Raw genomic sequence first — 22097 nt, 5'->3', positions numbered from 1 at the left:
GGTAGAGAACAACAAGAAGTCAATAGAAGAAAGACAGATGAAGGGATAGAGCGAGGAGGGAAATAGTCACCTGGTAGAGAACAACAAGAAGTCAATAGAAGAAAGACAGATGAAGGGATAGAGCGAGGAGGGAAATAGTCACCTGGTAGAGAACAACAAGAAGTCAATAGAAGAAAGACAGATGAAGGGATAGAGCGAGGCGGGAAATAGTCACCTGGTAGCGAACATGGCTCTGAGCGATGAGAAGGTGGCAGCATCCTCCTTCAGGGCCTTCAGTTCGTTCCTCAGCTTCATCATAGTGTCTGTCACCATGTGCTTCTCATTCTCATACTTACTCTTCAGGTTGGCCAGGGCATTCTCTGCAGTCTGCAAGAACAAGGGAACAGGGGCATTTCTTTCACCTTTATTTAAACAGAAAGTCCCATTGAAGTCTGAATACATTTTTACCCCCAAGGGAGTTTGAATGTTCAATTGTTTTCTAAGTGAGGACATTAGTGTGACTGTGACGGCAGCCTCTATATACTCTATATATCCTCATGGCTACTGTAGCCTGCTAGCTTGGTGTGAGAACCATCTACAGCCTTCGGAGATTTCTCGTGACGAGCCTCAAAGTAGATTCTTGCAAGGCAGTATTAGACAGCGTATGACCATCCATAGGTATCCATATTGTGGACACCCTGTCCATGTCTGACCTGTTTGTTCGCTTTGAGCACCAGTCTGAGGGTAGCTATCTGTTCTCTCTTGGTGCTGAGCAGAGACTTGAGCTTCAGTATCTCCTCCATACAGGCCTCTTTGTCCTTGTCAAACAGCGGGGCCAGTTCCCTGGCTGCAGCCCTCTGTCTGGACAGCTGGAGTGACCGGTCCACTGCCCTCTGGAGGTGCCTCACCTGCAGCATGTTCATCAAGGGAGGTTGTTAGCGAACATTAGCTGATGTTGTCATATACACTCAAATCTGTGTCTGTTCGCTTCATGATGACCATTTGAAAGGCTAAAGGTGACACCTGGCACACAAACTGTGATAAACTGATTCCGGTTTCAACTGCTAATGAAAACAAAGATGTAATGATATATGCGTGTGAAATTATATTGGTGTTTAAGTATGGCAAATGCTTAGTTTGACATGTTTATTCAAATGATTCACCTGCTCTCTGATGATGGCGTTGAGGTTATAGATGTTCATGGGTTCCCTACGCAGGTCTCCAGCTGGCTCTACCGCAGGCGATGATGATGATGAAGATGAGGAAGAGGCACTGATGCTGGGGGATCCCGTAGGAGGGGTGCGGGGTACAGGACTGTCCCTGTCCCTCCCCCCGTCCCGGCCTCCCTCTCCTGACAACCGCTCTTTGGATGGAGATTCCGAGGGGCTACGAGACTCCGCCGTGGACGACGAGGTTGCTGCGGCAACGGCTGCGAGCCGCCGGGCGAGGCGGGGCGTGAGTAGAACGCGGGTGTCGTCACCCTTGAGCGAGGCACTGATACCCCTTAGTCCTCTGCCGTGTCTGTAGTAGTCTAGCATCACCCGGTTGGGCGTCTCGTTGTTACAGAGGCAGACGTGGTGGTAAAGTTGAGCCAGCTCCTCGCTGAAGGTGACCAGTTCGTCCTGTGCTGCATTGAGCGCCCCCTGGCTCTCGCTGGCCATGTTCTTGGCTGTTCTCAGCTCCGTCTCCAGGCCCCCTACCTTTTCCCTACCTTCCCGGCAGCTCCTCTCCAGCCTCCCCACCTGCTGCTCCAGAGATCTGTGCTGGGCCTCTCCGCGCGTCCTCTCCTCCACCCCGCCCTCCACACACTGGTTGTACCTCTCTCTCAGAGACTTCAGCTCAGCCTTTAGCTCGACCACCTCGGTTACAGCCACCCTGTATTTACACTGGAGGATCTCCAGACCCGGGGTCTGGTGGCAGAACGCCTGGCCCCTGCTGTGTATTAATCCCTTCTCTTTCTCCTCCTCTTCCTCTTCTCCTAGCTCCATCAGGGCCTCTCGGTTGAGGTGTGTCTCCTGGGCGAGCTGGGCCTCCTGGTGCAGGCGCCTGAGGGCGGTGACTCTCTCGCTGAGGCGTTGGGCCCTTTCGTGCTGCTCGTTCAGGGCACCCTGTGTATGCTGCAGCTGCGTCTGACACTCTTGCAGGCTGATCAACAGCGCTGTTTTCTCTCGCTCCACCTATGGACACGCACGCACACACACACAAACACACACACAGCGATTTTCAGCCTATTGTTAAACTAGTAGCTTTCTTTATCATCCCCAGCCCCATAACCTTAAATAAGCTGCATAATTTCCCTGCACACTCAGCACCGTCCACCTCATCCCTCAGGCCCCCTGCTGAAAAAAACAGCACAGACCGCAGGCGTGTGCATAGGTGTTGGTTTTGCTGGGGACCAGCCTTCACTCTGATTTATTGGTGCCTTTGTATTGTTTTTGCTGGTGACCAACCGTCGCTGTGTTTTGGACACGGTGACCTGCATAAGCTGGTCACCAGCAAAACCAGCATCAAGTCACAACATGCTGGCTTTCAAAGTGATGCTTAATTCCTATTGGAATCCAGCCAGTGTGGGGACACCCAATAATTGTAACTTTTCTTCACCCACAACATGTATTCAGAACTGGAACAGCCATTTCAGTAATGGGTGCAATAAGTCCAACTAACAGATGGTATTAGTTTAGAAAAATGTATGTTATTTATCTTTGTGTAGCATAAGATTAATCAATCAATCAATGTGCATGCAAAAACCCAACAAACAAAAGAGATATTGAAACAAACAATAAAAAAATCTACTGCAATAGAGCATGCTGGGAAGTGTAATAATGATGGGCATGGTCAGGCCAGCTTGACCAGCTAGACCATCGTAGACCTGCATGGACCAGCTTGGTCACTTGCATACCAACATCACCAGCATAAGCTGGTATGTGTCCAAAACACAGCGAAGGCTGGTCACCAGCAAAACCAGCTAGACTATCCTAGTAAACCGGCATACCCATCTTAGACCATGCTGGACAGACTAGCGTGACCAGCTAGACCATTCTTGTCTGACCAGCTTGACCAGCATCCGACCAGCAATAATCAGCATAGACCAGCAAATACCAGCATGGACCAGCTTGAAATGTATGCTGGTCTATGCAGTTTTATTTCAGCAGGGCCTAAACCGTGCACACTTTCAGAGGGAACAGTAAACCTTGCACACGACTGGGGGTGAATCGATAGTCTAGTGTGTCAGTGAGGATATAAATAAGCCTTTCCTCCAGTCCAGCCAATCGGATAGAGGCTGAGGGAATGTGTGGGGAGATGCAGTTTCACCTTGCGGAACTGCAGTGAATGGTTGGACACATATCAACCCCACACACATCCTACTGCATCTTCATCTCACTGGCCCACTGGGCTGGAGGAAACTACAGAAGAGAAGACACCCACTATAAAACAAAATGGCGGACATTTAGATTAGAGTCCATGTAACAGCCAGAGGTTCAGTAACAGCTGTTCCCACAACTTCTCACTGGTGCTTCTAACTGGTGCTTTATTTGACTGCTGGGATAAACTGTATTATTTATAGTCTTAAAAGAGGCAGAGAAAGGGAGGGACAGGCCGAGAGAGACGGAGAGACTGAGAAGAGTTAGAGAGCGATAGAGAGAGAGAGAGAGAGGGAGAGCAGGAATAGAGAGCTGTATGCAGTGAGGTTATGTCAGCAGTCTCTCTCACTGAATAATTCAACACTTATTCCCACATCTACAATATGGGGCTGTTGAGGGGATATAGACGTGTTAATTTGTACAGTTTCAGTGTGTACATGTGTTCACTTTGTAATATTGTTTATGTGTACATTAATGAGTTTGAATTAGTATGTTTATGTTTGCCAAAGTGTTCGGATATCCTCCTGTCATTGTTACATGCTTATAACACTTGAGAAATCTGAGCACCAAACTCCAGAGGCTCCCGAAACTCCACTCTACTCATTCTAACCAAGTGAACCGTACTTCTCCACCCACCTGTAGCAGCTGCTGCTTGAGCTTCTGTATCTCTGTCAGGTTCATCTCACTGAACAGATCCGACACCATCCCCTCTCCTTTCCTCCCTGCTCCCCGACACTCTCCATTGGCCCTGGGCAGTGACCCTGTCCCCGTCCCAGTTCCTGACCCTCCATGTAGATGCCCGTTACACCTGCCCGGCTCCTCTGAGCTGGGCGACAGGGCGGAGACAGGCGTAGCCGTGCCACTAGGTGGCGCTGAGGTAAAAGTGAGGTGGGCGCTGCCCGTGTATTGGACGTCACACAGGCTGAGGTGGTGGACCAGCTCCTTGCGGAGGTGCTTCTTCTGCTCCCGCTCGCTCTTCAGAGAGTCCAGGGCCTCCTCTAGCTGGGCCTCGGAGATGTCTTTGAGACGTAAGGCGTCTTCTAACTGACTGTTCAGCAGCTCGGTCTCCTCCTCCAGAACCTTGATCTCATGCTTTAACCCCTCGTACTCCACCTGAGGGAGGGAAGAAGGGAGGAAGGGGGAGGGGAGGAAGGTGGTGGGAAGGAGGGAGGAAGGGGGAGGGAAGGAGGGAGGAAGGGGGTGGGAAGGAGGGAGTGGAAAGGGGGAGGGGAAGAAGTGGTAAGCAGAGAGGGAGAGGCATCATGTTGTGGTAGGGATGGGGATACAGTGTGTGTGTGTGTGTGTGTGTGTGTGTGTGTGTGTGTAACCGCATGCGTGTGTATGTACTGTGTGTGTGTTCCCTCGCCTGATTCTGTTTGAGAGTGGACACTAGTTTCTGCAGGGTGATGTTCTCCTCCTCCAGCTCAGTGTAGTCCTGTAGGAGTCGCGCCTCTCTGAACTTATACTCCCTGATCTCCTCTCTCATCCTGCTACGCTGCAGCTCCAACATCTCATTACTCTACAGGACAGACACAAACACCAGTGGTTTAGTTATCACACACAACCCTGGCTACTGTCAAATACAAAAGACGTGGTTATTTTCACAAAACAACACGGGACTGGTTTACGATGAAACACAACAAGGATTTACTGTAAAGCATTTTGTGACAAATGTTGACATGAAAAGGACTTTATAGCCTAGGACACCTTAAATACATTATATTGATTGACCGATTGGCATTGATAGCCACACACACTAAAACGTGTTTAAGATCAAATAATAACTGTGCATACATGTATATAGTAAGCACCCACAGTTCTGAGTCTGTCACAGTTTGTTTTATTTTGAGTGTATTTCCTTAGGTTACCACTGGAGGGCACCCTTACCTTGTTTCTAGTTTCCAGGTTACCCTGATTGTTTCTTATTGGTTTCACCTGTGTTTGATTTCCCCCTCTGTTCACCTGGTTGCCTGGCTACTTTGGTTCCTCTGTTGGCCTGGATCCTTGCTTAGGTCTTGTGTTTTGTTTAGTGCACTATTGTGCTGTTGCCTTGTTTCTGTCAAGACTTTAAGTAAAGATCTGGATTTACCCTTACCTCTGCTTGCTGTGTTTCTCTGCGACTGGGTTCGAATTCGTACAAGCATCATTGTAACAGTCTCCACTAAACCCCTCCCCCCTGACCTCTAACCCCTGGTGCCTCACCTCTCTGAGCTCCTGCAGCAGAGTACTGAGGTGTTCGTTGTCGGCCTGTGTGTTGACTGTGACGGCCCGGCTCTGTTTGAGCTCTGACTGGATCCCCAGCAGGCGACTCATGTAATACGCCTCCTTAGTGGCTGACTCCTGTAGGAGGGTCTCTTCGTTGGTCTCCCCGTCCGCAGCCACCTTGCGCTGGGTGGAGAAGGTCTGGCCAAATGCCTGGAGAGGGGGCAGAGGAGGGGCGAGAGAGAAGTTATGACGTTTCAGTAGCATAGGATCACATCATAGGACGTCCTGGTTATGTAAATGCTATTTTCTGACTCCGATAACATATATTGATAGGTAAAGAGCCACCACCATCTGAAACTCTTCCACCACTTAGTCTGGTGTACATTGCAGACAGCATAACAAAACCCCTGAAAAACCCCCGGACTGAAACCAGTTGAGGCACACACACAGTAGGGCTGGATGATATGGGCAAAAACATCTAACTGCATTTTTGGGGGGGGGATTCATTGTGCAGCTCTAACACACACACACACACAACATGGAGAAATGGGGAGAGGCAAAGAATCCTGTTCTCCTTCTAGAAACAGAACACCGAACACAGCACGTTGCTCACTTTTCGGTGTGGAAGCACTTTAAATGATGTGGTGCTGAACCTAAACGTAACCTAAATGTAATGATCACGTAAATACATACGATTAAGTGCACTTAACGTAAAGTCGGACAAGAGGAAAGACAAACGTAATGTTCCCTACAGGGCCACCGAATAAGTACAGTCTACTGAAACAGCCATGCAGGGACTCCACAGTGGACTACCGCAGGCTGTTCATCTCTCTCCTATTAGTTCAGCTTCAGTGGTGCGATTCAGACTCACGTGTCCACACTGTAACAGAGAGAGTAATGATCTTGCACAGAGATGTATTTGTGTCAACTGACAGATTCAGCATACTTAAACATCAGAACTATTGGAGACACTGAGGAACGTTTGGATGTTGTGTAGTTTATGACCGTTATAGGTTCTGTTTTGAAGCTGTTTGCAACTGAAAAGGGACGAGACCTTTTCTCCAGCGTTTGAAGGTTTAAAGGTCATGTGTGGTTTGATGATGATACACTGCCCTTCATCTGCCAACACACACACACACACATAATCATACACTATGTCAGATGTCACTATATGCTAGCTTTTAATGAAAGGCGTCCTTTAGTCAAGAAAGCACATACAATTTAAGCTGGATTTCCAAACGCATGTACAGTACACCGTAAAAAGAAATACAGCACCTAGAGTTGAAGTCGGAAGTTTACATACAGGGGGGACCTAGTGAATGACCTGCAGAGTGCTGGGACCAAAGTAACAAAGCCTACCATCAGTAACACACTACGCCGCCAGGGACTCAAATCCTGCAGTGCCAGACGTGTCCCCCTGCTTAAGCCAGTACATGTCCAGGCCCGTCTGAAGTTTGCTAGAGAGCATTTTGATGATCCAGAAGAAGATTGGGAGAATGTCATATGGTCAGATGAAACCAAAATATTACTTTTTGGTAAAAACTCAACTCAAAGAATGCTGAGTTGCATCCAAAGAACACCATACCTACTGTGAAGCATGGGGGTGGAAACATCATGCTTTGGGGCTGTTTTTCTGCAAAAGGACCACGACGACTGATCCATGTAAAGGAAAGAATGAATGGGGCCATGTATTGTGAGATTTTGAGTGAAAACCTCCTTCCATCAGCAAGGGCATTGAAGATGAAACGTGGCTGGGTCTTTCAGCATGACAATGATCCCAAACACACCGCCCGGGCAACGAACGAGTGGCTTCGTAAGAAGCATTTCAAGGTCCTGGAGTGGCCTAGCCAGTCTCCAGATCTCAACCCCATAGAAAATCTTTGGAGGGAGTTGAAAGTCCGTGTTGCCCAGCAACAGCCCCAAAACATCACTGCTCTAGAGGAGATCTGCATGTTGGAATGGTCCAAAATACCAGCAACAGTGTGTGAAAACCTTGTGAAGACTTACAGAAAACGTTTGACCTCTGTCATTGCCAACAAAGGGTATATAACAAAGTATTGAGATAAACTTTTGTTATTGACCAAATACATATTTTCCACCATAATTTGCAAATCAATTCATTAAAAATCCTACAATATGATTTTCTGGATTTTTTTTCCTCATTTTGTCTGTCATAGTTGAAGTGTACCTATGATGAAAATTACAGGCATCTCTCATCTTTTTAAGTGGGAGAACTTGCACCATTGGTGGCTAACTAAATACTTTTTTGCCCCACTGTATATCTATCTATATTATGTTTGGAGGAAAAAGGGGGAGGCTTGCAAGCCGAAGAACACCATCCCAACCGTGAAGCACAGGGGTGGCAGTATCATGTTGTAGGGGTGCTTTGCTGCAGGAGGGACTGGTGCACTTCATAAAATAGATGGCATCTCAAGACATCAGTCAGGAAGTTAAAGCTTGGTCGTAAGTGGGTCTTCCAAATGGACAATAACCCCAAGCATACTTCCAAAGTTGTGGCAAAAAGGCTTAAGGTCAAGGTATTGGAGTGGCCATCACAAAGCCCTGACCTCAATCCTATAGAACATTTGTGGGCAAAAACTGAAAAAGCATGTGCGAGCAAGGAGGCCTACAAACCTGATTCAGTTACACCAGCTCTGTCAGGAGGAATGGGCCAAAATTCACCCAACTTATTGTTGGAATCGAATGTATGTAAACTTCTGACCCACTAGGAATGTGATGAAAGAAATAAAAACTGAAAGAAATAATTCTCTCTACTACTATTCTGACATTTCACATTCTTAAAATAAAGTGGTCATCCTAACTGACCTAAGACAGGTAATTTTTACTTGGATTAAATGTCAGGAATAGTGAAAAACTGAGTTTAAATGTATTTGGCTAAGGTGTATGTAAACTTCCGACTTCAACTGTATATTACCCATGGCAAGCAACTATACCTATATAAATGTATGAGGAATAACTTACACGATGACTGCATACATCAAGGTAAAAGCCACATTAAATCATTGTTTTTTTACACCTCTATGGGTTGAGTAAATGTCATCCTAAATGAAACAATGTCCCCCTACAATTTCATTACAATGGCATCAACTCTTATCGCAGCCACTCACTTTAAGTGGAGAAGAGAAGCTGAGTATGGCACCCTATTCCCTATATAGTGCACTTCTTTTGACCAGAGCCATATGGGCTCCATGTAGGAAATAGGGTGCCATTTGGGATGCATTCCCTAATGCTGGTCATCCAATTTCCTCTGACAGAGTAGAACATTCTCCCCGCTTGACTAGAGACAGATGAGGCGTTACAGAGCAGAACAGGCCACAGTGCCACCAAGCCTTTTTATTTGCTGCAAATCCCAATATGTAGCCTCTCTCGATGCACTCTCTGCCTGGCTAGGACAGACATTATCCTAGTGTGGTTATGTCTCTGCCTGGCTAGGACAGACATTATCCTAGTGTGGTTATGTCTCTGCCTGGCTAGGACAGACATTATCCTAGTGTGGTTATGTCTCTGTTCTGGCTAGGACAGACATTATCCTAGTGTGGTTATGTCTCTAACTGGCTAGGACAGACATTATCCTGGTGTGGTTATGTCTCTGCCTGGCTAGGACAGACATTATCCTAGTGTGGTTATGTCTCTGCCTGGCTAGGACAGACATTATCCTAGTGTGGTTATGTCTCTGCCTGGCTAGGACAGGCTAGGACAGACATTATCCTAGTGTGGTTATGACTACCTGGCTTGGACAGACATTATCCTAGTGTGGTTATGTCTCTGCCTGGCTAGGACAGACATTATCCTAGTGTGGTTATGTCTCTGCCTGGATAGGACAGACATTATCCTAGTGTGGTTATGTCTCTGCCTGGCTAGGACAGACATTATCCTAGTGTGGTTATGTCTCTGCCTGGCTAGGACAGACATTATCCTAGTGTGGTTATGTCTCTGTTCTGGCTAGGACAGACATTATCCTAGTGTGGTTATGTCTCTGTTCTGGCTAGGACAGACATTATCCGAGTGTGGTTATGTCTCTGCCTGGCTAGGACAGACATTATCCTAGTGTGGTTATGTCTCTGCCTGGATAGGACAGACATTATCCTAGTGTGGTTATGTCTCTGCCTGGCTAGGACAGACATTATCCTAGTGTGGTTATGTCTCTGCCTGGCTAGGACAGACATTATCCTAGTGTGGTTATGTCTCTGTTCTGGCTAGGACAGACATTATCCGAGTGTGGTTATGTCTCTGTTCTGGCTAGGAGAGACATTATCCGAGTGTGGTTATGTCTCTGTTCTGGCTAGGACAGACATTATCCGAGTGTGGTTATGTCTCTGCCTGGCTAGGACAGACATTATCCTAGTGTGGTTATGTCTCTGCCTGGATAGGACAGACATTATCCTAGTGTGGTTATGTCTCTGCCTGGCTAGGACAGACATTATCCTAGTGTGGTTATGTCTCTGCCTGGCTAGGACAGACATTATCCTAGTGTGGTTATGTCTCTGCCTGGCTAGAACAGACATTATCCTAGTGTGGTTATGTCTCTGTTCTGGCTAGGACAGACATTATCCTAGTGTGGTTATGTCTCTGTTCTGGCTAGGACAGACATTATCCGAGTGTGGTTATGTCTCTGTTCTGGCTAGGACAGACATTATCCGAGTGTGGTTATGTCTCTGCCTGGCTAGGACAGACATTATCCTAGTGTGGTTATGTCTCTGCCTGGATAGGACAGACATTATCCTAGTGTGGTTATGTCTCTGCCTGGCTAGGACAGACATTATCCTAGTGTGGTTATGTCTCTGCCTGGCTAGGACAGACATTATCCTAGTGTGGTTATGTCTCTGCCTGGCTAGGACAGACATTATCCTAGTGTGGTTATGTCTCTGTCTGGCTAGGACAGACATTATCCTAGTGGTTATGTCTCTGTCTGGCTCGGACAGACATTATCCTAGTGTAGTTATGTCTCTGTCTGGCTCGGACAGACATTATCCTAGTGTGGTTATGTCTCTGTCTGGCTAGGACAGACATTATCCTAGTGTGGTTATGTCTCAAATGAGACCCTATGTATTCCCTGTGTAGTGCACTTCTAACCAACATGAAACATTGACTCACTTGTGTGGTAGCCTATATGAGCAGTGTTTCGAACAGACATTCCGTGGGATAGAGATCATATTGATCTGCATCCGTGGGCTAATGCTTCAGTAGGACTTAATGTTTCAGCACCAAGGACATTGACACTAACGGTACAAACGCTTACAAACTGGTCACCTGGTTTGCATGTTTCAGTTTGCTATACACTGAGTCATTGACAGCAATTCCTGCTTTTTGATATCAGGAAGTGGTGAGAGGAGATGAAATGAGAGGATGTGTCTCAGTATATTATCCCTCAGAGGAGAGGACACTTTCTCTGCTCCTTCTAAAGATAAATAAATGACATCATTTACAGGAAGAGGCTGAGTCACCAGACATACTGCTAGGATGCTCTAGTGAGGGAGAAGCACAGAAAGGCTTTAGGGCTCTAGTCTAGAGAGGTATTAAGAGCACATGGAGGGTTTAGGGCTCTAGTCTAGAGAGGTATTAAGAGCACATGGAGGGTTTAGGGCTCTAGTCTAGAGAGGTATTAAGAGCACATGGAGGGTTTAAGGCTCTAGTCTAGAGGGGTATTAAGAGCACATGGAAGGTTTAGGGCTCTAGTCTAGAGGGGTATTAAGAACACATGGAAGGTTTAGGGCTCTAGTCTAGAGAGGTATTAAGAACACATGGGGGGTTTAGGGCTCTTTCCAACAGACAGACACACTCAGGGATGCCTGGTCAAGCAGTCAAACACAGTCTATGGTCTTCATCCAAAAGATGGTGGTAACAGTAGCGATGGAATGATCAAACCGCATCTGCTGGTTCTTAAATCCGCCCCCCTACAAGGTGGGCCCGGTTGAAAACATGGCAGTTCAAACCCGCAGGTTGGTATTGGTTTCCACAGAGAGGCAGACTGTCTGAGACGTAATCTGATGTCATCCCCTGTGCTTTCTTCTCTGTCTTCTCGCTCTCTCTCTCTCGCTCTCTTTCTCTCCACTGCCTCTCTATTTTATGTTAGTCCTCGTCTCAGAGAGAGAGAGAGTGTGTGAGAGAGAGAGAGCAAGAAAGAGAGAGAGAAGAGAGAGGAGAGAAAGCACAGGGGATGACATTAGATTACATCGTGTACCATGGAAGTGATATTAGCCTCTCGATATATTGATGATCAACCAGAGACGTTTCCTGGCAGAAAGTAAACAATACCACAGACAATAACAGACTGTGGCATCTGAGGTGTGTGTGTGTGTGTGTGTGTGTGTGGCATTATAACATTGCTACAAGTCCACTTCTTCACTCTGGTTCTCATCACAGACAGATGTTCCTGTCATTCAGAAGCCTCTAACCACTTACACTCACTCATAGTCCAGGTGTTACATAGAAATCTGTGCCACTCGCTCATATAGTCCTACAGTACTCTTCAGGTATCACTAAGACATTTGTTATGCTGTTTTGTGTCCTACTTTCAGAGACACATCCTCCTGACACAGTACCTTAGGGACATCTCCATCACCCGCTCAACTTAGAGAGGAATGATCATTTTTTAAGACCTTTACTGGCCCAATAGTTACATCATTAAAAGCAAAAACTTTACTTCATTTTAACCTCCTCATCTACTGTACATAGAACCCCCCTGATTCCCCACACCCCTACAAAGTCCCTCAGATGCTTAACCAGCCCCCATATACTGTACATGCTCCAGTGTGAGCCGAGCCTGCACCTGCCCCAGCGGCACAGCTCTGGGGTCTGTACACCCTCCCCCTGCATCTCATGTTTCCTGGTCTTCCACATTGTCATTTTTATCTGCCCCAACAGGTAGTTTACTAGGTAGTCCCTCCACCTGTTGGCCACGCTATACCGAGTCAACCCCAACCTTAGCCCTGTACATCACCCACCAAGGAGAGAAAAAAACCCGACCAGCCTGGAACAAGAAAAAACCAGATGCTGCACTGTCTCCTCCTCCCCACAGAACAACCCCCCCTGATGGATCAAGGTGTGACACGTATCTGTTCTGAGCGATAGCCCCGTAGATCATCTGTTCGCTTCTCTATCGGAGGCTTATCAGAGAATAGCCGGGTCCAAAATTCCCCGGCCACCCTGTTGCCCTCAGCCCAGGCTCTTTCTGAGCCACCGCAGACAGAGCCTTTTTGCTGGCTGTGCAAAAGGCCACCCAGCTCCGGAGTCTTGAACTATAGGATCATTTCCCTCACCCTCCTGGTGTTCCTCCCGACGGTCCAGTCTCTGCTTAATCCCCAGAATCTCTCTAAACAAGCGTGCCTCCAACACCTGCTGCAGCAGCCCGGTGGACTGTATGGAGGAGTCCTCCACCATGTCGCTGGTGGACTTTATGGTGGAGTCCTCCACCGTGTCGCTGGTGGACTTTATGGTGGAGTCCTCCACCGTGTCGCTGGTGGACTTTATGGTGGAGTCCTCCACCGTGTCGCTGGTGGACTTTATGGTGGAGTCCTCCACCGTGTCGCTGGTGGACCTTATGGAGGAGTCCTCCACCGTGTCGCTGGTGGACCTTATGGAGGAGTCCTCCACCGTGTCGCTGGTGGACTTTATGGTGGAGTCCTCCACCGTGTCGCTGGTGGACTTTATGGTGGAGTCCTCCACCGTGTCGCTGGTGGACCTTATGGAGGAGTCCTCCACCGTGTCGCTGGTGGACTTTATGGAGGAGTCCTCCACCGTGTCGCTGGTGGACTTTATGGAGGAGTCCACAAATGTGTTGCTGGCGGATTTCTATCCAGCCTCTTCTTGCAGGCGACCCAACTTAGTGAACCACGCTCTCACAAGCTGGCAGAAGTCAGCACTCTGATCTGGGTATGTGGGTGGTGAAAATGTTGCTCCTCCATTATCCATGCTCCTGGCTGTGAAACATCTCTGTGAACACCCAAAGCACAGCGCAGTATTAAGGAGTAATGGCTGACCTATATCGACCTGTTCCTGTCGTACCAAAGGTCCCCTGGCCTCCTCAGAACAGCCCAAGCAGTGTCTATCCAGGTACAGAAGTCTCTGGACAGCTTGTAGACAGAAAGTTGTCACTCTGGACTCAGTGTCCACCAGCCCTTGGCCCTCCTCATGCAAACTCAGGTGTTGTAACGCTGCAAAAGACAGAAAGGGTAATACATTTGCCATTTTCACAGACACTCTGATCCAGAGCGAGTGCCTATGTAGCACATGGGGTGTGAAACTTACTCCTCAGCCTTAAGTGTCCCGCTTGCGTCACCTCATTAGCTGGCTTTTGAGGTGACGTGATCAGCTAAGTTGCTTGAGGGAGGATGGTCACGTGCGTTTGGGAGGCAGAGGTCCCGAGTTTGCGCCACACGGGACTGGACCACGCAGACTGACTGAGAGACCACGCCCTGCGGAGGGAGCCACCATACGGGCGGCAGAGAAAGAGACAGACTGCCTGCTCCTCTGACAGAGGCCCTCTCAGGCTTTATAGTCTCATAGGACACCATGGTCTGACAGAGGCCCTCTCAGGCTTTATAGTCTCATAGGACACCATGGTCTGACAGAGAGGATGGCAGGGAAAGAAGCTTTTTTTTATTACTATAACAACAGACTGTTTTACATTCTCCAAACCTCTCTCTTTCTACCTCTCACGGCCAGCCTGACAGAGAAGAATGGGAGAAATATTAGCATTTTGAAATTGTTTCTGGCACTTTGCCTGCTTCACGGTGTCTTTCTATCATGGTGTCTTTTCCCCCTCTCTCGCTATATATAATTCCCTCTCACCCGCTCTCTTCCATTTCTCTTTATCTCTCCTTTTTTTCTCTCTCCTTTGTGTCTTCAGACAACTACTCTAACCGAATACTAATGGGCCATACCCCTTGAGTTTCTCACACTGTCCCTCCCTGTAGAGCTAGCCAGTGTTGTGGACTGCCCGTGCCAAGGAGTCACAGAGCTTTCTGCTGTGGTATCAACAGACCAAACAACGCACCTCAGCCAAAGGGGTCGAATGAACGTGACCTATATTTTATTTACATTACCTAAGTGGACACTCACACATACACACGGCAGTATTCAGCAACCATTCTCACAGAAAGCCCTTTCCCAAGACAATAGACGGACTCACCATACTGCCCTGTCTCTCCTCTCTCCTCTCTCCCCCTCTTCGGTTCTCTTTCTTTCTCTTTATAATGGATAGACAGTGCCCTTTCACTGTCCCCTCTCCCTCCGATGGACTCAGCTGGCCCACTCATTAACAAGGGTGATGTCATCATTAGGAGCTCTTGGAGCTCACACAGGGCCATGCTCTGGCACAGAGTGACACCCTGTTAAACTCTCCATTTCACACCATCTTGGGTCTGTCAGGAGCCATCTGATCTGTGCCAGACTAATACAGACCAGCAGAGTGTAACTCCACCTGTGGAGAGAAACACTGGTCTACAGCCCTGGACACACACACTCCTGTTAGATACACAGCCTCTCTTCTACCCCCTAGTATGTACAATGCAGGATTTCATTCCAGCCCATCTCTAAAATCCACCTGATTCAACGACTGTAACTAAGGTCTTGATAATTATGGAATGCTTGAATCAGGGTGCTGGGCTGGAACAAATATCTGCACTTCCTATAGCTCTCCCAGGACAAGGGTTGGTGACAACGGCTGTCATATCTTAGTGACCTCACACTAAACTCACAGCATGGGGCCCAGTTCGATCGATATGAAGGACATATCACTGTTAGTTAATTGACTTTTTTTCTGCCTGGTCGGTCAATGAGACAGTGACAGTGGAGGACCTCTGGAGGGGACTATTAAAACTATAGCTGAACTCCCCCTCTGGGCGACAGGAGGTGGGCTGGAGGGAGGGGAGTGGAGTGAAGTGGGGATTCAAAGACAATTCATTCTGTAGACATTGCACTGTACATGTAACTGCCAAAATAAACGAAACACTTGAGTAAATGAGGGATGCAGAGTATATTGAAAGCAGATGCTTCCACACACATGTGGTGCCTGAGTTAATTAAGCAATTAACATCCCATCATGCTTAGGGTCATGCCCAGTTGCCCATTATTTTGACTACCATGGCTAGAAGAAGAGATCTCAGTGACTTTGAAAGAGGGGTCTTAGAGGACCATAGTGGGCTTAAATGCTGTGTGTGTGTGTGTGTGTGTGTCTCAGTCACCAGATCTCAACCCAACTGAACACTTATGGGAGATTCTGGAGCAGCGCCTGAGACAGCGTTTTCCACCACCATCAACAAAACACCAAACGATGGAATTTCTTGAGGAAGAATGGTGTCACATCCCTCCAATAGAGTTCCAGACACTTCTAGAATCTATGCCAAGGTGAAATGAAGCTGTTCTGGTTTGTGGTGGTCCAACACCCTATTAAGACTATTTATTTTGGTTGTTTCCTTTATTTTGGCAGTTACATGTATATACAAAGTCGGAAGTTTGGATTGGGTTGGAGTCATTAAAACTGGTTTTTCAACCACTCCACAAATGTATTGTTAACAAACTATAGTTTTGCCAAGTCGGTTAGGACATCTACTTTGTGAATGACACAAGTAATTTTTCCAATAATTATTTACAGACAGATTATTTCACTTATAATTCCAGTGGGTCAGACGTTTACATACACTAAATTTACTGTGACTTTAAACAGCTTGGAAAATCCAGAAAATTATGTCATGGCTTTAGAAGCTTCTGATAGGCTAATTGACGTAATTTGAGTATATTGGAGGTGTACCTGTGGATGTATTTCAAGGCCTACCTTCAAACTCACTGCCTCTTTGCTTGACATCATGGGAAAATCAAAAGAAATCAGCCATGATGACCATCGTTATGTTTGGAGGAAAAAGAGGGAGGCTTGCAAGCCGAAGAACACCATCCCAACCGTGAAGCACGGGGGTGGCAGCATCATGTTGCGGGGGTGCTTTGTTGCAGGAGGGACTGGTGCACTTCACGAAAAAGATGGCATCATGAGGCTGGAAAATTATGTGGATATATTTAAGCAACATCTCAAGACATCAGTCAGGAAGTAAAGCTTGGTCGCAAATGGGTCTTCCAAATGGACAATGACCACTAGCATACTTCCAAAGTTGTGGCGAAATGCCTCAAAAACAACAAAGTCAAGGTATTGGAGTGGCCATCACAAAGCCCTGACCTCAGTCCTATAGAAAATCCGTGGGCAGAATGGAAAATGCGTGTGCAAGCAAGGAGGCCTACAAACCTTACTCAGTTACACCAGCTCTGTCAGGAGGAATGGGCCAAAATTCACCCAACTTATTGTGGGACGCTTGTGGAAGGCTACCCGAAACATTTGACCCAAGTTAAACTATTTAAAGGCAATGCTACCAAATACTATTTGAGTGTATGTAAACTTCTGACCCACTGGGAATGTGATGAAATAAATAAAATATGAAATAAATCATTCTCTCTACTATTATTCTGACATTTCACATTCTTTTAATAAAGTGGTGATCCTAACTGACCTAAAACAGGGAATTAAATGTCAGGAAATGTGAAAAACTGAGTTTAAATGCATTTGGCTAAGGTGTATGTAAACTTTCGACTTCAACTGCGTGCCCACGCCTCACATACACACAGTTACAGTATGTACTGTATCCATCTCCTCCCCATCAAACCGCCATACGTCCACAGGTAATCATGCAACACAGCCCATGAAGAAATGACATATGAGGTGTTTTTGCAGGTTAACTCTCATCAAACACTGTGCATGAGCCTCAGAATCAATCAGCACAATACACCTTATCCTTACCGCATGCCCTGTTTGTATGCCCCTCTCACTGTGTCCCGATTAGCTGAGTTAGAGATTTCGCTAGCTAAGGGTTAGCAGCACATGGCTCAGCAGCCTTAAACAGATACTAATCAATACAGGGCCCAGGAGGGCTGCAGACGTGGGAGACCCATTGCTCTTTGAAGAAGGAGCCCCACTGCAGTACAACACAGGCCTTTTGAAGTACACCCTCTCTGAAAGATAACCTTGGGTTGGGTGGACAGGACCAGGAACAGAACAGGAGATAGGCAGGGTGGGTAGATTTTGTTCTAACCCAGCTTGAGCACAACACGTTTAACTGATAGTGAGATAGCGATCTCTCTGTGTCTCTGTTTTGCTTCCTCCCTAGTCTCCACCTCGGTGCACATTGCCCGTGTGTGTGTCGCGTGTAATATGATGGTGTCCTTTCATGCATGGATGGTATTCTGAGAAGTGTCTGGAGGGATGGAAGGAATCTTTCAGTCAGGGTCACATCTCCCCCTTCCCTCCAACCACTACATCAACAACCACACTAGGAACACTTACGAGATACTGTTCTCAGCCACCCTCTCAGGAGTCTAAGGGTTAATTATGGGAGAGCCACCGCCTTGTTGAATTATTCAGCCTATCCCTGTGCTCTATGTGGGTAATACAGACTGACATCAGGCATCCAGAGGTTTTCCCAGCCGTCTCTTAAGTGCCTGTGAACATGTGACCAAGAGGAAGAATCCATCATTTAATGAGAGGCAGATGGCACCCTAAAGGGCTCCGGTCAAAAGTAGTGCACTATGTAGGGAATAGGGTGCCACTTGGAATCAGGCCAGCTACAGTAGCTGTTGAAGAAAAGTTAGCCTACCGATAAGGGACTTCATCCACTCTGGGGTTTGAAAGGTCTGTGAGACTTTAGCCATTCAGTCAAAGTAGGCCTCATTTATTTTTTTTTGCCCACAGTGAATTGCTCACAATAAACTGAAAAGATTCACTGACACACTACAGTAAGTGTGCAGAAGAAGTTCTCTTAGCATTTCAGTATTTTAGATCATTCTGCAGTATGATCAGATGAGGGATAGATTCCCAGCCAACTACACTATACCCTACAGTGGTCAAGACATAATGCATTTGGCTAATGTTCTTTCCTAATAGACCTAAGTCATTCTCCTCGCTCTGAGAGCCAATGATAGACGGTCAGTAGCTATACCGTAACTCACACTAATGCTTTAGCATACACATGCAGACATGGATCCATTTGCTTCCTGTCAAGGTAAGGTCCAGGTGGCAGTGGCTCTCGGACGCTGTTCTAGGATCAGCTTACACATTCTAAAATGAACCACGGGGCCTTAGAACTGACCTAGGATCAGCGTCTAGCGACAACTTGATTATATACAGTATACTCTGTCAAGCTAAAGAAGGACGCATCCCATTGGTTGTTTGTGTATGACATAATGGGAGTTGAGGGTCGGGCGTTTCTGATTTTGCCTGACTGCAGTGCTAATGTACGCTGAATTTATCGTCATTTTTTACAATCAATCGCAAAACCCTTCCCCCTACTTCCCCTTTAACAGTCCTTGCTTCCAACGCGTCACTATAAAACCCTTCCCCCTACTTCCCCTTTAACAGTCCTTGCTTCCAACGCGTCACCATAAAACCCTTCCCCATTTTAAAACCCCCTTCACAAGGGTCACACATGAATCATTCATCTCTCAATGCAAGAATAGAGACAAGCAGAGAGACAATGTAGTCCAACAACCTCATTACACTCTCACTGATAGCCTAGTGGTGAACAATATAAAGACTATTGGACCATAAGGATGGCGAGACGGATGGATTTAGGAAAATGTTGTTGGTGAGAATATAGTCGACAACACAGCAGTACTGTAGGTGGGCTAGGGCCACAAAGGTGTGTGTGTGTAATATGTATAACAGAGAGGAATATGGGGCAGACTTAGATACAGGTGTGTGTATGTGGCATGATGTAATGTGTGTGTAATGTATAGCTAGCTATAGAGTGAGGGAGGCTTCACAGGCTTAGATAGAGGAATGTATAGCAGAGAGGTGTAGATAGCCTGTTTTACTCCACCCAGCTCCTCCCAGACACTGGTGCACTTTACACAGGAAATGGGAAAACTCTCACTTCAAGCACTCTTAACAGTTACTGATATTCCCTAATCACTTCCACTTCCTCCCAGGCCTACATACAACACAGTACATATACAATGAGCTCCAAAAGTATTGGGACAGTGACCCATTTGAAGTTATTTTGCCTCTGTACTCCAGCACTTTGGATTAGAAATGATACAAGTGCAGACTGTCAGGTATTGGGACAATGTCACTTAAATGTGCATTAAAGTAGTCAAAAGTTGAGTATTTGGTCCCATATTCCTAGCACACAATGACTACATCAAGCTTGTAACTCTACACATTTGTTGGATGCATTTGCTGTTTGTTTTGGTTGTGTTTCAGATTATTTTGTGCCCAATAGAAATACATGGTAAATAATGTATTGTGTCATTTTGGAGCCACTTTTATTGTAGAATATGTTTCTAAACACTTCTCCATTAATGTGGATGCTACCATAGTTACGGATAATCCTGAATGAATCGTGAATAATAATAATAATGAGTGAGAAATTTACAGATGCACAAATATCATACCCCCACAAAAATGCTAACCTCCCCTGTTGTTGTGATGATGGAAGGTTAGCATGTCTTGGGCGTATGATATTTGTGCATCTGTAACTTTCTCACTCATCATTATTCACGATTCATTCAGGACTATCTGTAACCATGGTAGCATCCACATTAATGTAGAAGTGTTTAGAAAACTACTATATTCTTATTTACAATAACAGCATCTCCAAAATTACACAATACATCATTTACCCTTTATTTCTACTGAACACAAAACAATCTGAAACACAAAACACCCTCAAATTAAAGTTGACAGCATGCACTTTAACCTCGTAGTCATTGTATCATTTCAAAGTCCTGGAGTACAGAGCCAAAACAAAAGAATTGTCACTGTCCCAATACTTTTGGACCTCACTGTACTACATAGTACTATAACCTACTCTTTGAAAACCACTTCCAATTTAAAAAATGAATGCACCAATTCCTAGATGGAGTGAGTGTACGTTACGTTCCTAAAGCAAATCAATAAAATGAGCGGAGCCTAAATATACCTCCCTTCAAAAACCAATCTGATGGGCTACTGTGGAGCAGGCTGATTAACATCAAGCTGTCAGTAGATCTTTATTGCCAAGGCTGGTCCTTCTGGGTCCTATCCCGTTGTTAACCAATGGCTATTAGATTATACCAGGCCTTCTGAAGAACTCAATTACCTAATGATTATATTATACCAGGAGTCAATTACATCATGTTTTAGAATTAACAGAATTACTTAAGACGTAGCGCAGAAGGCAGACTGTCACTGTAGGTTAATGTCTGAATTAGAAAATGTTGGTTTAAATTCAGGTTTAAATTTGGCTCAGGGAAATATCTGGCATAAACACTTGATAGTGCTTAGAATCACTGACTCCTGCTACCTGTACCCTGAGGAGATCTTGTTAGGTTCCTGAGTTGATCATTAACAATCAGGCTTGTACATTCCCATGAAATGAAACTGACTAGCACAACACTACCATGATGAAAGCAGAGCATACTATGATGAATGATTTATGACAAAGTCTTTTTCCCTTTCATCCAGTAATGCTCACAGAGGGAACACGGTGATCACTGTGGACTGTTTCCAGTAATGCTCACAGAGGGAACACGGTGGTCATGGTGGACTGTTTCCAGTAATGCTCACAGAGGGAACACGGTGATCACTGTGGACTGTTTCCAGTAATGCTCACAGAGGGAACACGGTGGTCACTGTGGACTGTTTCCAGTAATGCTCACAGAGGGAACACGGTGATCACTGTGGACTGTTTCCAGTAATGCTCACAGAGGGAACACGGTGGTCACTGTGGACTGTTTCCAGTAATGCTCACAGAGGGAACACGGTGGTCATGGTGGACTGTTTCCAGTAATGCTCACAGAGGGAACACGGTGGTCATGGTGGACTGTTTCCAGTAATGCTCACAGAGGGAACACGGTGATCATGTGGACTGTTTCCAGTAATGCTCACAGAGGGAACACGGTGGTCATGGTGGACTGTTTCCAGTACTGCTCACAGAGGGAACACGGTGATCACTGTGGACTGTTTCCAGTAATGCTCACAGAGGGAACACGGTGGTCATGGTGGACTGTTTCCAGTAATGCTCACAGAGGGAACACGGTGGTCATGGTGGACTGTTTCCAGTAATGCTCACAGAGGGAACACGGTGATCACTGTGGACTGTTTCCAGTAATGCTCACAGAGGGAACACGGTGATCACTGTGGACTGTTTCCAGTAATGCTCACAGAGGGAACACGGTGATCATGGTGGACTGTTTCCAGCATGTGTGTCTGTGCTTAAAGTAGCTTTCCTTCTGAACTGAACCTGGTCTAAATGAGCAATGAGAAACAGAGTAGTCCAGCTCACAACACATCAAGAAAAACCTAAAGAAGTGGATGCCTGATACTTTACCAATTGAGCAGGTACCAAGCCTGCATACTGCCATATGTCTCAAGTATAACTCTGCACACCAAAGCCAACTATCAGCCCCAGTAAACCAATCAAAGCTCAGCTTCAGGTTAAGACGTGACAGTTTATTCAGTTACTTCAGGTCTCAGGGAAGATGATGAGGCAATTCTAGCTACAATTACATTTT

At 46.3% G+C, this 22097-nt stretch overlaps 1 protein-coding gene across 3 annotated transcripts in view; it reads right to left on the bottom strand.

Moving 5' to 3' along the window:
- LOC110490290 (protein bicaudal D homolog 1) overlaps positions 1–22097 on the bottom strand; it is a 32830-nt gene that overhangs the window by 7118 nt on the left and 3615 nt on the right. For all 3 annotated transcript variants that reach the window (XM_036944595.1, XM_021563592.2, XM_036944596.1), the window contains exons 2-7: positions 5544–5756; positions 4708–4860; positions 3978–4454; positions 1143–2156; positions 693–887; positions 215–366 (exon numbers count right to left, since the gene is read on the bottom strand). In XM_036944595.1, coding sequence (XP_036800490.1) covers positions 215–366; positions 693–887; positions 1143–2156; positions 3978–4454; positions 4708–4860; positions 5544–5756 — 2204 coding nt within the window. The remainder of the gene's footprint in view (positions 1–214; positions 367–692; positions 888–1142; positions 2157–3977; positions 4455–4707; positions 4861–5543; positions 5757–22097) is intronic.

The sequence above is a fragment of the Oncorhynchus mykiss genome, chromosome 15 (assembly GCF_013265735.2).
Source record: "Oncorhynchus mykiss isolate Arlee chromosome 15, USDA_OmykA_1.1, whole genome shotgun sequence".
NCBI classification, from domain to species: Eukaryota; Metazoa; Chordata; class Actinopteri; order Salmoniformes; family Salmonidae; genus Oncorhynchus; species Oncorhynchus mykiss.
The sequence above is the reverse complement of the archived record's forward strand: the minus strand, read 5'-3'. Positions and strand labels throughout refer to the sequence as shown.